Source organism: Rhipicephalus sanguineus, chromosome 1 (assembly GCF_013339695.2).
Source record: "Rhipicephalus sanguineus isolate Rsan-2018 chromosome 1, BIME_Rsan_1.4, whole genome shotgun sequence".
NCBI classification, from domain to species: domain Eukaryota; kingdom Metazoa; phylum Arthropoda; class Arachnida; order Ixodida; family Ixodidae; genus Rhipicephalus; species Rhipicephalus sanguineus.
The window spans coordinates 299,123,662-299,141,984 of record NC_051176.1 but is presented as its reverse complement, the minus strand read 5'-3'; the positions used below and the strand labels follow the sequence as shown (position 1 = coordinate 299,141,984).

Below are 18,323 nucleotides of genomic sequence, written 5' to 3'. Positions count from 1 at the left end.
TGTTAGAGTATTCCTCCGGGGTCGAGCAACGCTTGAATATAGCTTGCTGAATCACAGGAAAAAATCACACCATCTCCCGCTGAAGGGGACCATGAGGCGATGCGAAGCAGTGTTTTGGCATGTAGAGCCCGCGTTCTAGAGGTGGAGTGGTGAGGGGGAAAGGGGAAGTGGAGAGGGGGAGGGGATGTGGAGAGGGGAAGAGGAGAGGGGGAAGTGTAGAGGGTTTGCGCATGCGCAGTAAGGGTGGTCACGCCGCACACCACCACCGGATTGAACTCCGCCATAAGATGCTTCACATCTAATACAAATGTAATATTTACTAGACTGCTATAAAAGCGGAGCCAACACTAGAACAACAATTGACGTTAACCCGACATGACGCCTGTATCATTGGAGTACATGTGTAATGTTTGTTGTTTTGTTATAAAATTACATAGCCAGCACTGCAACCACAATTGACATTGCACCGACATAACGCCTGCATAGGGTCTTTTTCCATAGCAGTTTCAAGACCTGGCGTGGCTCTGTGGTAGAATACCTGACTGCCACGCAGAATGCTTGGGTTCGGTTCCTTCCGGGATCCTGGTTTTTATTCACTGCATTCGTAGGGCCAACGTTGCCGATGTCAGTTTTTCTTAACACTCTCGCATTTAAATGACCAATGTCTTTTCGCGTCGTTCCTGGGTATAGATATAAACTATCAATCACATGTGGCGCATATCCGCACACCGCGGCCCGTGGTATACGAGTATGTGCCACACGTGTTTGAAGGAGTGAGTTTGATGACGTACGCGACAGGATTTTCACGTTATTCGTGTCATGACCAGACAGTCATATTCGTCAAACCTTTTTACTCTCCCATTCCAATTTTGGTCTACACCAAGTAGTTAAGGAGGCGATCACGAGAGCACCCAGACGTAGGCGGATAGATAGATAGATAGATAGATAGATAGATAGATAGATAGATAGATAGATAGATAGATAGATAGATAGATAGATAGATAGATAGATAGATAGATAGATAGATAGATAGATAGATAGATAGATAGAAACACTCAAAGTGTCCTTGGTTCCCTAAGAGATGCTTCGCATTAAAAAAATAAAGAACTTTAGAATGACTTATCCGGGCAGCGCTTGAGAAAACTCAGTCATAACAGCTTCGTACACGTGAGGCCGTAGAGAGCGGACCGAGCCAGAAGTCGGGCAGCATGATCGGAAAGGGTTTGCAAGAACCCGTTTCTTGGCAGGCGGCAATTTCAGTGGCAGCCTGGGACCCAGAACAGGATGTCTGCTTTTCCGTTGTTAACTGCGAAACGACGGTCTGGATTGTTTATACTGCCACGCGGGCTTCTTTTTTTTTTCTATTTTCATGTAACCAACCCGTTACACGTAGTACGTGTAGCCACTATACCTTGCGCGCGCCGCGCCAGAATGTCGAACATTCCCGATTGTTTTAGATTGTCCTGATAAACTTGAGCGCGCAACGCGAACAGTAGAGTTTATTCTGGAACTAACGCGGCCACCAACGGTAAGGATGGAATCTTCGACGCCACATGTATAAATGTGGCGTTTTTTTTTTTTCTAAAAGAGCCAAGTCTCCTTTAATTGAAACTGAGAAAAACGCAGTTTTTTTGCTACTGACAATATGGTCGGGCCTGCTCCAACAACTTTTTGCCATTGTGCTCATGTCACCAAAATACCTCAAATCTAAATTGCGGCTAAAATCTATACAGCCCACTATCGTGTGTATACAGGGGTAAAACTTGGACTTGGCTCTTATAGATTGAAACATTTCATTTGGGATTGAATTAGCTCGTAAAAGAAGTCTAAATCACAGCGAATGAATATATAGCAATATTTTGCGACAATTACGCGTATAACACCATCCTTGTGCTTCCATCGATGCTGTTCTTTGTTGCGTGGGCATGCAAGAACATCACAGCTGAAGGCGAGGAAGGCACTGCTGAGGTTTTTAAGAGAGACGAACTTGGACAAGCGGCTGTGACAGAAATGTCGCGTGCCACGCAAGAGTGACCGACTGATTCTGTGTGTGCAGTGTCATGTGCTATCGTTCTCTCTCTCTTTCCTCTCCATCTTTAATCTCCCCCCCCCCCCTGTCCCCATGTGTAGGGTAGCAAACCGGTTGTCCTATACTGGTTAACCTCCCTGCCTTTCCTTCTCTATTATTTCTTTTCTCTCTCTTGTTGCGTGGGCGTCATGGCGATGAATAGAATTGTAGAGCGAGAGGTCCCTCCAGACAAAAGGCGCACCATTCAGGACTGTCGGCAACGTTTTCTTGTTCTTGGTATCTATTGAAGGCCTTCAAAAAATGCATCAGCTCTTCTTCTTCTTAGCTCGTTTTATGCTGCGCCGTTTTGGATCACTTTTTCTTCTTCAAGGAAGAGATTGGTGCCCAATATATTTATTTCACTTGTCTTCAATTTCAAATATGCCTTCTTGGAGCGAAAGAAGGACATGGTACTGTAGCGCGAAACTCCAAAAGAAACACTTAAAGGCAGAAAGAAGTGCGAAAGACGGCCTTTTGCTCTTGTCTTTATACTCGAGTTTTGACAGCATCATGTCGTTCAATAAGTACCAACTAGCTCAAGAAAAACTAATTGTGGAACGAAAGCATGATAGGAAAGCAACTGGGACACAAATGAAACAGATTGGATGCGGCCGTGTTGGTTGTTTTGGTCACCATTGTTGAGGCAGCACTGGTTTAATGGATCTGGCTCAGTTTGGTTAAGACATATGCATGATTTCGCTTTTTTTTTTTATTCGAAACTGCCTTTTTGAGTTCACGTTACAATGAGGAATTGCCCCATTTTGATTACAGTTGTTTTAAATGTGAAATACACTTAGGCGCGCTTCACGCTTCCGCGAAATTAAAGCCGTGTTTCGGTTTCTGGATTTGGCTCTTCTAGGAAAAAAAAAAAAACGCCACAAATGCCGACGCGCCTTGCCGCTGATCAGATTACCCACGGCCGACGACTGTGATTGCCGCTATCAGCGTACAGCGTGTATTGCTTCTAATTTCACTTTTCATTTCCTGGGCACAAGTTCGCCCAATAAAGAGTCTCGTCTTTAACAGCCCGACTAATTCCTTCTTCACTGTGATGACTACGTGATGGTACATACTACACACGAACACTGCCAAGCTGGATGGGCTGATTCTATCAATGTGAGTCAACCGGACCTGCTACAATAAGTGGATCTGACACCCCGACTATAGCACACTTGACCACGTTTCGTCAGGTTCATGTGAATTGCCCTGATTGACAGTTGATGCTTTGGCTTACGCAACTAGGATGCAGGCGGCGCGACCACTGCTGCAAAGGACGTCCGTCGCAAGCCATTCACTGCGACTCTCGCGCACACGAACTGCGGGACAAGCGTCATCACAGCTCACAGCTTTCGTGCGCGAGCAAGCGAAGCAGCCAAAGCAAAACGTTGGCTATTGATCGTGAGTGTGTGGCGCGGAAAGCCCTGCTTCCCTTGCCCAATCCCTGATGTCGCCAAAGGGCCCATGGCACCCACAGCAAGAGACGGCGGTCGCGCTCGATGGCGACATGCATTTTACGTTTTCTCTCTTGTTACTTGCAAAATGCAGCGGCAGACGCCGTAAACATCGTGCTTTGCGACGTACAACAGCGCTGCAACGCCGCAAGCGCGTGTCGGCGCGCCTTTTACCTTTCTCGTGGACAGGCTCGGGCGCAGCGGCAACGCTGGGTCCCCGTAGCAGTCGTCCGAGGAGGCGGCCCAGGTGGGAACCCATGGAGTGACGTGAGCTGCCAGCCGCGGCTGCGGCCACGGAGTGAAGCCGTCACGTGACCAACAGCTGACGACCCCCGGGGGACACCCTCGTACCGCCCCGGCAGCTTCATCGACCTGTGGCCATCCCGCAAACGCGCATCTTCCCTCCCGGCAGGAGCGCAAAGGCCACCTGCTCGCTCTCTTGTTATGCTTTACTCTCTACTAGAGTTGCATGGTGCGCGGACTTCAGTGCAGTGCAGTCGACATAAGCCAAAGCCTGTATTATTATTATTATTATTATTATTATTATTATTATTATTATTATTATTATTATTATTATTATTATTATTATTATTATTATTATTATTATTATTACAGTTGAAACTTGATTCAACGAAGTGATGAGGGTGCTCGAATTATTTCGTTAAATTGGGAAATTCGTAAAATCGAGGAAAGGATCTTTCGGTCCGTCGAGATCTAAAATTGAATATGAATACATGTAAAATCACAATTCTTAGAATAAATTGCTAAAGCGATTACAGACACTTGAGGCTGACGTTAGAATTCAGTTATGGTTTATGGGGACCGCATAAACGGCATCCAATGACAAGCACTTTCAAGGCGTTTCGAATCTGCATTTGTTGAACAGATAAGCCACGTACTATACACAGTTTCGTATATACAGGGTGTTCAAAATTAAGCTTTATGGTTTTCTTAAAATTCAGCACTGGGAGGTACTATCGTGAGCAATAAGAGCTGGAACGCCGAATTAGTGTTTATTGAACGATTAATTGTAATGTACTCATATGAATGTGACGTACTGAATTTCCAGAGATACCTATCTGCTTGAGCATTCAGTGTCATAAACACACCTTTGCGCTTAACAACTGCGTTAAGCCACTATGACCTTTAAAAGATAATTTCTGTGTTCCATCTCATATTGCTCACGACTATACGCGAAAACCACCTTTTCAGATAAATTTTTTATCCAGGAGGACACAAAGTCAGCCAATAATTATCGCTGTCGGCCGCCCAATTAACTAAGATTGAATAATGAACTTTTTAATGAGTGCAGCAAGCGGGCATGTTTGTATTGAATGTTGGAGACAGTCGCGTTTCTACACAGTTCGTTTTGAAAGAATTCTTCTAGCATGTCTGTGCCCCGAGATCTCCCGCTGCAAAGTTTAATTGCGGTTGCTTTGCGTGATTACGCATGCAAGACAGTGAGCACTGGCGCAAAGCTCCTCCCCGATGCATATTGGTGGAGGTTTGAGCACTCTACGTGTACGCAGTCGATTAACTTTGAATACAGTTCCAGAGGAAGCTATACTATGATTTTTTTTTAAAGTAGCGTTCATTCAACCGGGTTAGCTAGGTCAGTCAATTAATCAGTCAGCCGGTATCGGACCGTCCACCTGTGCAATGAGCAAGGTAAGCAGACTAAATCTGTTATTGTTGTGATCAAATTTTAAAGTTTCTTTACGCAATGTTCATTCCAGCAGCGTATATTGCATGTCTCGAACAAAATGAAGTAGCTAATTAGGACTGTAAGGGCTGCTAAGGTATGTGGCCTTTTGCGCCGTGGCAGGCACTGTTACACATTATGCTAGTATAGAAAAAAAAAACAACATGACACATACCACAAGCGGACCGAAACTAGCGCTTCACTTGTGCTTGTCGTATACGTCTTTCTTTTAAATGCGAAGCATTTCTTAGCGAACCTCTGGCACTTTGAGCGTTTCTATCTACGTATCTATCTATCTATCTATCTATCTATCTATCTATCTATCTATCTATCTATCTATCTATCTAGCCGCCTAGGTCTGGGTGCTCTCATGATCGCCTCCTTAACTTGGTGTAGACCAAAATTTGCATGGGAGGGTAAGAGGACTTGACGAATATGAGTGCCGGGTCATGACATGAATAACGTTAAAATCCTGTCGCGTACGTCGTCAAACCCTTTCCACTAGACACGTGTGGCACAAACCCGTTTACCATGGGCTGCGGTGTACGGTTATGCGCCACAGGTGATTGACAGTTTATATCTACCCAGGAACGGCGAGAACAGACATTGGTTACTTAAATGCTAAAGCGTTAAGGAAAACCAACATCGGCAGCGTTGACTTAACGAATGGAAAGAATGAAAATTAGGATCCCAGCAGGAATCGAACCTAAGCATTCTGCGTGGCAATCAGGTACTCTAACACAGAGCCACTCCAGGTCTATACACTGGTTTGGAAAAACAGCCTACGCAGGCGTAATATCGGTGCAACGTCAATTGTGGTTGTGGTGCTGGCTATCTAATTTTACAGGAAAGCCATAAACACTACATGATACTCCTACGATATGTACTCTTACGATACAGGCGTCATATCAGATTAACGTCTGTATTTCGAGTGTTGGGTCCGCTTGTATAGCAGTCTAATAAAGATTACGTTTGTATTCCTATGATTCAGCAAGCTATGTTGAAGCAATGCTCGACCCCGGAGGAATACATTAACGAAAGTTACATATGATATCCACATCACCGCACCGTAAAGTGTACTTTGTCCACCAGAACGGCGCAGTGTCCTCTTCATTTCTTACGAGGCTGGGCGATGGCCTCATGCTGACCGAGGATGATACCAGATTGATTGACATCCGCTTTAGACTAGGCTACGTAGGCCACACACGTCCAGGTAGTTTACGAATACGACAAACACCATCCACTGATGTTGGTCTACGTAGCACTATCCAGGCCTACCAGCCTCGACGGCCTATACCTCACCAACACGACGGGTGGCTTCAGGTTCCGACATGTCGCCGGCTCTGTCGACAGACAATTTGTCGACGAAATGACCGAGGCATCAACGAATTCCAACAGCTCTACTATACCACATACTTCACTACACATGGACCCCATGTCACCAGGGTCACGACCGGATCCTATAACATGTCATGACCAGCTGCTTGTGCTCACTGATTACGCCCTTCTTCAAGAGCTGTGAAGAACTTCTTACACACATGTACACGGGTTCGTGAAACGTGCGTGCGTTCTCGGGATACGTATAAGCACTACATAACAGCTTACCGCTTCTGGTGTTGGTAATACCCACGTTGCATACCCAACCGTAAAGAACTGGTTATGTAACACATATGCGGCTCTTCAACATATATATGTGTGCGTATAAAATTATACAAATCTTTAGCGTCATTTTGTAACGTGTCGCTCAGTAAAAAAAGTTACGCCACAGTCCCCTACCCACCGCATGCTTCGCATAACATCGACTCCCACGGTACGTGGGATCTGCCGAATTTTTTTTCCACTACGTTCGTGTGTAACAGCGCTACACCACAGCGCAACATAAAGGTGAAGCTGCACCAACTATACGCTTATTTGAAACCGTCAACCATGAGAAGGTGCATTACACAGATTACGACTAGGTGTGACGTTCACTACATCTTATTGGCCGTGCAGACAGTCCGAATAGCGAGGTATGTGGCACTCCTGAGACCACTGAACGCCTCTCGTGCGTCTGTCCGCGATATACCATGCAAAAAAAATGGATGGCCACCTTCTTGTTGAAGTTTATCAAGCAACAATTATCGGAAAAAGTTCTGTTGGGGCCTCCACCTCGTGATATTCTGAAAGCTCTGAACAAGTTTTTGCGCGAGACAGAACTCGACAAGATACTGTAAATAGTTTTTGGACATTCACGGTTTCGTTTCATCACCGCCTTCGTCCTCACCATCGACGCCTTCTCTCTCCTCTTCTTTCCTCCCCTTTCCAAACGCTGAGTGGCAGTTCTGAAGATTGATTCAAGCCGACCTCAGCTTTTCTGCCACAATAAAACCCCTCTCTCTGCTTATTCAATAAAGATTCGGTCGAGAGTATAGCACTCTAGTGCTCTGTCCTTTCCCCCTTCTTTCCCACATTTTTTTTGTTTTGCGCTACCTTCCATAATGCCAACTAGAACATCTTGTTCAAAACAGCGCACAGACGCTATTCCCGTCGTCTGTCGCGCTCGTCTCAGACAGTGAAGTAACCTGCTCCTCCTGTACTGGTTGGTTTTGCCTCAAAACGCGACGCCATGTCGCTCAGACAACTTATTCAACTTTGAAGTGACATTAATGGCTACATCCCGCACTTTGTATTTGGCGCTTGGCATGCCTTCTAGCTGCAGGCATACACACCTTGGCAGCCCAAGTCGCACCTCACCGGCTAGACGACCGGGTGCGATGGTATCCGTTCGGTTACCCTTGGTTCGAGACTGGCGTGCTTTGGTTTACTGTGGCCGCCAGAGTGTTATGAAGGTGCCGCGACGAGCCCTCTCGCCTTACAGGGACATTAAAGCGAAACACTAAATCAGTTTAAACTTATAGGTTGTTCTTCGATAACTATATGCAGTGTCGTTAATTTCGCCATCATAGGTTCATAATCAGAAGAGAAAATTGTCACAGCTTCCTTTTTGAATTTCGCGCCGAAACCTTGGCACCTGAATTTAAGTGTCACGTCACAGATTTCAAAGTATTTTGTCGTGTTTTGGCCACATTGGCTCAATGAGGTTTCATGATACTTGAAGTTTTTGGCCAACGCAATGGGATTCCTTTTTAGCGGTCAGTAATTATGTGGGCCCAAGCAGGCGCCGTAAAAATTTGTGACGTTGCAGCGATTTGGTGCGGAAACCTCAAGGCCTGTATTAGGTAACCTATTTTAGTCTGCAATATCTGTATTAGCCGCACCCGTCCTTTCAACACGTTACCATACGCATTGTTACGACTGGGGTAGGGCCCTTCGGGTGCGCGGCGTAGGATCCGAGGTCGTTGCATCCCACCGCTGCCACCACTGTTAGGACTGAGGTTGCGTGGCCCATCGCTATCGTGCTCGGAGTAGTCAGTAATGGCAAGGTGAAGAAGGAAAAGATTTTATGTACAACTATTTACATACTTTTGCTACCAGGCAACATGACTGCCAGCCCGACCACGTCGGCTGGTTCGACTCCGTTCGACTCCGTTGGAGTCGTTCTCCTTCTCCGATCTCCGATCTCCTTCTCCAATCTTCCTTCTCCCCTGTTCCACGGACCGGCACGGCCTTAAATCGTCTAGCCGTCCATTGTCCTGCCGACTGTCCGCCGGTCGCAGGTGTTGGCCTCCTATCCAAGTTCTCCAAATTGCGGCGCGCTGCCAGGAGTATCAATTGCGACGAGCTGCCAGAAGCCGCACGCAGGTGTTGACGCAGGTGTTGGCTCCTATTCAAGTTCTCTAAATTGCGGCGCGCTGCCAGGAGTATCAATTGCGACGCGCTGCCAGAAGCCGCACGCAGGTGTTGACGGTCTTCTAACCTGTTGAGCGCCCGCCGGCCGCAGGTGTTGACCTTCCTCCGAACTGGGATGCGCCGGCATGAGCAACACGCAGGTGTTGACGGTCTTCTAACCTGTTGAGCGCCCGCCGGTCGCAGGTGTTGACGGCCTTCTAACCTGTTGAGCGTCCGCCGGTCGCAGGTGTTGACCTTTCTCCGAACCGGGATGCGCCGGCATGAGCAACACGCAGGTGTTGACCGAAGTCCAGGTGCTGATTCCTCTCCTGGTTGCCCGAAAGCAGATGCCCAGGCACAACAGCATCGAGCAAGTTGCGCCTCTAATATTATGATTGTCCATGGTATAAGCTTGCACGGAGCAGTAAAACCGCATCGTAAACGGTACGTTATCACCGGCACTGCTAAAAGACCCTATTTCTTTTTTGCGCGTTCTCATGCTGTCCAAATTGCTTTTGGTAATGTGAAAGGGTAAAAATCCTTTTGGTCGTTAGTGTCCCATTAAGGGGCCCCTAAACTCCCAAGAGGTCGAAATTTAGTTGCGGTGTTGCAGTTGTGCACGAGTCTACAACGAACACGTAAAAGAGTTGGCTGTTGAGCGAGTTGGTGTTTTTACATAGAAACCATCGTAAATAGCGCGACTAGACAGGACATACAGCAAGGAACAAACGAGCACAGGCACACACTAACTGATTATATTGAAGGCATGGGAAAGGACTAACTTTTACTTTGAACGCCCCTGTCACTTGTCCCGTTAATGGGGATGGCAATCGCCGGGCGGATTCTAAGGGCTGGCGTCACGGCCCTCCGAAAACGCACCACGAAAGCGCGGACAATTTAGGGTTGGTCCTTTGGTGCGCCAGCGAACGCCGGTTGTGGTCCAAAGACCGAGTCAGAGCCGAGAGTCGATAACACAAACGAAAACGAAATATATTCTCAGTTAGGGCAATACAAATTATACAAACACATGCACACTCGGCTGGTACCAGTTACAACTTCACAATATAATTCAGATGGTGTGTACACAACGGGAGCTAAACAAACAGATCACACGCTACGAATGCAATCGCATGCATTACAACTATTCAACGACAGTTAAAGTCCCGAATAGATAATAGCGTATCCAGTCCACAATACTTGGACGGTAATCGAATGCTTCTCTTCAAGGAAACACTCACGCCAGCTCCAGCGTTGATCGTCGTAGCTCAACCGTCGTCGTGACTTGTCACGGCTCACACGGTGTCGTCATCGGATTCTTCCAGGTCGACGATCGACTGACCGCACACCACCATAAACACGTCTTCTTTGGCTAACGGAGCCACACTTAGCGTAACTTCCCCATCACCGGGCTGACTGACTCGCTCACTCCTTCGCTGACTTCTCGACTTCCTGCCCGACCTCCTGACTGTCGTCGATTGCACGCTTTTATCCCTTCTCCCCCGGTTTCTAGAAGCGTCGGGAGGTTTCTTCGGCGTGCAGTACAGCCGAGGCTAGAGAAAGGGCGAGAGCTTTCTCGTAGGTTCGAATCGCGGCGGCATCGCTCGGTGCTGCGTCCCCCCTTCCTTCTAGAAACATCCAGGCTTTGCCGGGCGTTGATCGTGTTGTCTGCTTCTGGCTCCAGTGGGTGAGGAGGATGCGGCGCGCCGGCGTCTTTTGATGTTTGTTTTTTTCGTCTTTCGCGCTTGTTGGGCGCGCGACTCGCGCCGTTCTGTCTGGCAGCTGCTTGAAAGCGGCCTCGTGTGCGCTTTATTACGCGCTAATTTGTGACAGCCCCGAAGAAGGTACGCTTCAGTTTTTAGACCTGCAGTTGAAGTTCAACGAATGTCACGCGTGCTGGGCGTATTCCCCGCGTGCACAGAAGGAGCTCCTTCCATACAAGTCGGCGCATTCTAAGACGATAAAGAGGGGCACCGAAACACTCTGTTTAGAATCTGCGCTTCGGAAGTCGTGCTTTCACAAGGTGCAAGGTAGTTATACTCTACAAATGGGGAGGCTGTTTTCAGCCGGCTTTCCTGGGTCGGTCGTCGTGTCTGTTGCCGAGACGCTTCTAGTACGGCGACTCAAAAGATGCCATGAATCCCCTGGTGGACAGGCAGAGGCCGGTAGTGGTTCCATACATGCACAAGGTCACACATAGCCTGAAAAAAGTGACTAGTCGGTTCAACAGGCCATAGGTTCTCTCGGCCCCGAAGAAGCTCGCTCAGCTGAGCCGTCGCACCACCTGTGTGGAGCAAAAGGGGGGCCAGGCACGTAGGCAAGGGGGGGGCCCGGGGGGCCCTTCCCCCCCCCCCCCCGAAATTCGTCCAGCCTTTTATATTCCCGGGCAACTTTTTTTTTCTTTTTGCCATGAAAAGGCTTTCTTTCGAATAATTAGGCCTTGGCCCCCCCCCCCCCCCCCAAAAAAATCCTGGCTACGTGCCTGAGGGGGGCTGCGTAAAGAACCATGGAAAACGTTAAGTGTGCCAACAACGTGGTGTACGACATTCCCCTGTCCTGCGGCAAAGTATCGACAAGACGGGGCGCTGCCTCAATGACCGACTCAGGGAACACGGAAGAAATCTGAATAATAAGGAGAGAAGTAACCTCGTTGACAATTGCATGGCGTGCTCGCATTGTGAACCGCGATTCCGGTGCGTAAAAATCTTCGAAGTAATAATAATATCTGGGGTTTAACGTCCCAAAACCACAATATGATTATGAGAGACGCCGTAGTAGAGGGCCTTAGAAATTTTGAAAACCTGGGGCTCTTAACGTGCACCTAAATCTAAGTACTCGGGTCTCAAACATTTTCGCCTCCATCGAAAATGCAGCCGCCGCAGCCGGGATTCGATCCCGCGACCTTCGGGTCAGCAGTCGAGCGCCGTAACCACTAGACCACCGTTGCGGGGCCAAGGCAGAAGCAGACAAAAAAACGGCTCGCGAAACATTAGAAGCGTTTTTTATCAGAAAAGCAGGTGAGGAGTGTGTAAGCGACAGTTCCATTGCGCTGTACATTGCTGAAATTCAATTTCTTTCGCGCCTTGTTTGAACTTTCTTTTCTTTTCTTCTTTTATCGCACCATGTTTGGTTGTTGCTTGTTGTGACGGTGCGCCTGCGCAGCTTGTTGATGTATAAAGGTGTGGATCCACCTTCAATAAAATCAGTTGTTAGTGTGCGCCTGTGCTCGTCTGTTCCTTGCTGTGTGTCCTGTCTAGTTGCGCTACTTACGATGGTTTCTATAACGAACACGTAGCAGTGCGAATTTTTCGAAATGGTGCCATAATAACGGAGTTACACGCGTATGATGATCGAAACATGGCCCTCGTTCGTTTCGCTCTTTTCTTCGCTACGCTCCGTTCGTCGGTTCGTCAGAGTAGGGAGCGCACGTACCGAGCCGACAAGCAGATTGTTGCCGACATGACGAGATGCGGGTGCTGACGTCACGACCAACGATAGGGGAACCGAAAGGCCCGGAGAGGAACACAGGACTGTTTTTAATGTGATAACAATAATTGTTGGGGTTTAACGTCCCAAAACCATGATATGATTATGAGGGACGCCGTAGTGGAGGACTCCGGAAATTTCAACCGCCTGGAGACAGGGGCGTAGGCAGAAATTTTTTTCGAGGGGGGGGGGGGTGGCACCTTCTTCATTTGAAGTGGGGGCCGGGCAGGCAGATGTGGTCAAGTGTCATTTTGGGCTCTATATGCCATATGCCATAGCAAAAGAAAATTGGGGGGGGGGGGCACGGGCGCGGTGCATTTTCGCCTCCATCGAAAACGCGGCCGCCGCGGCCGGGGTTCGATCCCGCGACCTTCGGGTCCGCACTCGAGCGCCATAACCACTACAACGTGGCGGGGTTGGACTGTTTTTAAGGCAAAAGCCTTATATGCCTCATCAAACGCGAAAATTGACCGGCGGTCCGTGTCGGCGTCTCCTGTCGGCGGCGTCAACACGAGGGATGCAAATCATCATCTCGTGATGACGTCACCATATGACGTCACCATGACGTCAGAGATCGCCAAAATTTGTGACGTCATCGTGTCGTCACGTGTGAGGACTCATCACATGACATCGTAGATTGGTCAGAGGTAGGCCGATCACGGAGGCAGTGCAAAACCAGGTGAGGAGCCTCCGATCCTGGAGGCAGTGGTAAACCACGTTATTTGCAGAAAGGTTTCGGAGGGTGGCGGGCCAGGACCAGTGCAGTCGACCGAGGAGAAAAAGAAGATGGCTTTCGCCTTCCAGGGCATAGGGGACCGTGTGAGTTTTCTATTTTGTGGTGCGCCCGCGATTGGCATTGTTGGTCGTGACGGCGTTCTGAACTCGATGCGCGTGTTTACTTGGAACGTTAAAAAAATACCGGAGGTGGTTCAGGGGCTTCATCTCGGTGCCTGAACGTTCTCCTCCTCGGGAGCGGTGCAAGACGGAGAACATTTAGGCACCCTATCTATGGCCATAACTTCGCCGGCGAGATAACAACTGCTTGCTCTGGTTGTGGGTGATATGTGTACAGTACATGCAAGCGCGTGGCGACGCGGCTAAAGTGAAACAAGCTATGCTATCCGAACTTTTTAGAGAGACTCGTTCAGTAGAGACACGTCCCGACAAACTTTATCAGAGATTCTGATATGACTCACCCGAAAATAATATTCAAGTCAGAAACTTTTATTTTCCAATATGCTTAATATTTACAATAGCAGAGAGAAAGTACTTGCGAAAACAAATAGGCGCACCGCTGTTTTGTGCGCGGAGTTTATTCCCGACCGACTATGGGGAGTCATTATACGATTTCACATAATTAAAAAAAAAGAGGTAGTAGTAGTATTACGGACTTTAGGGAAGAAACTATTTGGCAGGTCGCTCCCACGGATTCCAACTACATTGGCTGGTTTTTACATACTGCGACTCAAGAGGGTTTATTTATTTATTTATTTATTTATTTATTTATTTATTTATTTATTTATTTATTCATTCATTCATTTATTTATTTATTGTGGGACCCTCAGGGTACATTGATTGTAGAGGAGAGGGGCGGAAATAAAGTCTGAGAGCAAAATAGCAAAATAAATACACGATTATTTGTAACAAAATACTGCAGAGAACAATACTACATAATAGCAAATTATTACACACAGGGAGTACACTTTATTAAACAGACAATGAAAATTAAATGCACGAGGAGTACACTAAACAGTCAATGTACACCAATAAGCATGTAATTATACTTGCTGGTATGATTCATTATTTCATGCTGATTAGTGCATTCTTAAACTAGTGGTGTCGGTGATGGTTACTATTCAATCAGGTGAGAAATGATTGTGAACATGCTATGGTGTTATGACGAGGTACGTTAACTTTATGCACGTGATCATGGCAAACTGAATAGTAAGGCGCAGGGTGGTTCCAGAGGGAGCGAAGGATGCGTTGTGGTTTTGCGAAATAATGAAATGCGCGATGCCTTTCTGCGAAGAGATGGTATAGTGGGAGTGAGGTGCAAAAATCAAAGTTGCCACACGCGCAACAAAGCACAAAAATAAAACAAAAACAAAAAATCATGTAAGTCATGAAGCAGTTGTCTTACACTGACTTTATCTTCCTAGACGCGTGTGCGCGTTTATCGAGGCCTACCTCTGTAACCACACCGAACTCCTCTATCCGCCTGGCTGAGCATGCACAAGGCCTGTTCAAGTCGCACCGTGGTGTTCCCCAAGGCTCAGTCTTTTTCAACGTTGCCCTTCTTCTGCTGACTTGGCAACTGGCGGCAGTACCTGACATTTACTTCGTCATGTATACCAATGACAAGACTGCGTAGGCAGTCTACCCAGATCTCGTCCGCCAAGAACAGGAGCTTCAAAGAGCCTTGGATGTGACAAATACCTGGTGTGGCCATATCGGACTAGACATTTCTAAGGGAAGATAAAATGGGGCAGCTACGCACTAGGGCTGCGAAGGCTGTGGAAACAGCCCCCCCCCCCCCTACTTCAACAACAAGCGCAGAGCGGACAAGGGACAAGAAAGGGAACATAGACGAGCGCTGTCTTCCAACGGAGGGTTTATTTAAAAAACGCACATGTATATATGTCATCATACCTCATCACGAGAGCGCTCACAAAAAATCGCGTAACCATCGTGAACAGGTTAAGCAGAAACCACTTATCGGACATGACGAAATACATAATGAGCAAATGCGCAGAAAAGCCAACGAAAAGCGTATCAGTGGTGTGGACCGTAGTTTACGCTGTCGAGAAAAGCCAGCTCTTTTGGGGTCAAGACGACTGAGGGCTTGCTAACACAGTTACCCTTGGCAATAATCGAGGCCTCAATGATCACTCTGGTTTGATAATTTGCATGTTTGGCCAGCGTAAACAGCGTTTTGCCAGCATGACAGCGTAAACTACGGTCCACACCACTGATACTCTTTTCGTTGGCTTTTTTGCGCATTTGTTCATTATGTATTTCGTCATGTCCGATAAGTGGTTTCTGCTTAACCTGTTCACGATGGTTACGCGATTTTTTGTGAGTGCTCACGTGATGAGGTATGATGACATATATACATGTGCGTTTTTTCAATAAACCCTGAGTTGGAAGACAGCGCTCGTCTATGTTCCCTTTCTTGTCCCTTGTACGTTCTGCGCTTGTTGTTGAAGATGGATTACCAACTAGCCCAATCTCAAACTTTGCCCCGCCCCCCTAGTCACTTATTTATTTATTTATTTATTTTACCCTCAGGGTCAACAGACATTACAGAGGGGAGTGGTAAAAATAATAACGAACAAGTTTGTAAGTACAAAGAGGCAATACAATGTTCCTGATTAAACAACAGATTATGATGGCAAAAAATACAAAAATAGCAAATATCAAAATGGCAAAGAGGAAAATAGAAAATAGAAGGATACATTCTGGTAAAAAATAAGAGGAATGTTTCTCAATATACAATAATCGCTCTTACAATTCAATACAACAGGTGACAGTGCAATGTTCTTATTTATAGAGATACAAATAAGGCATATGAGATGAAAACTACTACAAGGTATTAAAAGAATTGGCTAATACAGTCACAAATGTGTCATGATCTGAAATTGTTACAAGCGATGCGGGAAGGCAATTCCAATCATTTGATGTGCGCGGTAGGTATGATTGTCGAAATGATTCAGTTTTAGACGATGGGGTGCCAACCTTATGAGCATGATTCAAACGGTGAGAAACATAATGCGGCGAAAGTATTAGCAAATCACGTAATTATGAATGGTGGTAAAGTTTGTGAAAAAGGGTTAAGCGGAGCATTGTACGACGAGATGCAAGTGAAGGTAATTTAAGGTTAGATTTCATTAGTGTGATACTCGCGTTTCGATTGTAATTAGAAGTTATAAAGCGAACAGAGTTATTTTGTACAATTTTTAATGAATGCACCAAGTTATTGTGATATGGATCCCAAACCGATGCGGCATATTCGAGTTTAGTGCGAACGAGTGTTTTATACAGCATTAGTTTGACAGAAGAAGGTGATTTCGTGAAGTTACGGCGAAGATATCCGAGCATGCGATTAGCGTTACAAACAACATAGTTAATATGAGTATGCCATGTTAGGTTGTTACTGATATGAACTCCGAGGTACTTGTATGAGGTGACACTGTCTAATTATGTGTTATCTAAGTTGTAAACAGGTAAACTAGTGATTTTTCTTGACACGCGCATGAATTTACATTTTTTACTGTTTAATTCCATGAGCCATGTGTTACACCAGTTAAGGACAGCAGTAAGGTCAGATTGAAGAAGGGCGACGTCGTTAGGTCCAGTTATTTCACGAAAAATTACACAATCATCGGCAAACAGATGAACATATGAGGAAACGCAAGATGGCAAATCGTTAACATGGATTAGAAAAAGAAGCGGACCAAGGACGGAGCCCTGTGGTACACCAAAATGTACCGCACATTCTTCGGAATTAGTTCCATTAGCTGAGACAAATTGTGAGCGGTTAGTAAGGAAGTTTTCAATCCAGGTTACAAGGCCGGAATCAAGTTTAAGTAGTCGTAATTTATAAATGAGCAGTTTGTGACACACCTTGTCAAAAGCTTTAGAAAAATCGAGGAAAATACAGTCGGCTAAGGAGCTGTTGTCAAGAATGGTGTTTAGTTTATGTACGAAAAGTGTTAATTGAGTTTCGCAAGAGTATGATTTGCGAAATCCATGCTGCGAATGATTGAAAAATGAGTGCAACTCTAAAAAGTTTGCGAGGTGAGAAGCCAAAATGTGTTCTAATATTTTGCATGGTATACTAGTGAGAGAAATGGGTCTGTAGTTTAAAGGAGAGTGCTTATTACCTGATTTATGGACTGGAACTACCTTCCCGACTTTCCACTCAGATGGGAGAACACCGTCGTTGAGAGACTGTTGAAAAATTTTTGTTAGCATTATGGATGAATAACAGACAGTACTTTGGAGGAACTTGACATTTATTTGATCGCTACCCGGTGCCGAGGACGGTTTTAGTGACTTAATAACGCTTGCGACACCATCGTAACTGAAAATGATAGGAAACATATCGTCGTGGTCATATGGTTGCACATGGGGAGCAGTGGCGGTGGCGGGTAAAGAAAAATTTTTTGAGAAAACATCATTCAGTACGTTGGAGCATTGGTCGGTCGGTACAGCGTCACCGTTAAGATCGTTAAGTACTATCGCGTCGTTGTCTTGGGGATTGATCACACGCCAAAATTTTTTAGGGTTAGTCTTCAACATCGTAGGTAAGGTATTGGCTAGAAAACTATCTTTGGCAACTTTTAAGGCCTGCACGTATTCATCAGCGCTCTGTTTGTAAGCTGACCAACGAGCCTTGCTATTACTAAGTTCAGCCGATTTGAAGAGACGCTTCTTTTTGTTAGACAAGTGTTTTAGCTGATGATTATACCACGGTTTTTTTAGGTTGGAGGAGATCGCGTAAGCAGGGATGTACTTATCTGTTAATTCCACAACCTTATCAAGAAAGATACTCCAGTTCGACTGAACGTTGCGATAGTCGAAATCACTTAAGTAATCATCAAGAAATACAGCAAGTTCATTGTTGATAGCAAGAAAGTCGGCCTTGTTGTAATTTCTTAATGTCTTGATCGTTTTAACCATCTTAGGTTGCTCAAGGCAGACTTTAAACGAGAGTAGGCTATGATCACTTATTCCTGGCAGGCATGTTACTTCAGAAACAACAAAACTTAAGAGGGAGGGGGGGCAAAGTCTGCCCCATACATTGACCTAGTGGGGAGGGGGGGAGGCGCTGCGATGAACTTTCGCCCCC

The 18,323-nt window shown here is 46.3% G+C and overlaps 1 protein-coding gene across 3 annotated transcripts in view; it reads right to left on the bottom strand.

Annotated features, from left to right (window-relative positions):
• LOC119379346 (guanylate kinase) overlaps positions 1-3,891 on the bottom strand; it is a 183,989-nt gene extending 180,098 nt beyond the window's left edge. For 2 of the 3 annotated variants that reach the window (XR_007414852.1, XM_037648640.2), the window contains exon 1: positions 3,694-3,891. Coding sequence is in view for 2 of the 3 variants with exons in the window: in XM_037648640.2 (XP_037504568.1) it covers positions 3,694-3,778 (85 nt within the window). In the remaining variant the exon portion in view is untranslated. The remainder of the gene's footprint in view (positions 1-3,693) is intronic. The other variant, XM_037648645.2, reaches the window with a different exon arrangement.
• Positions 3,892-18,323: the final 14,432 nt, after the last annotated feature.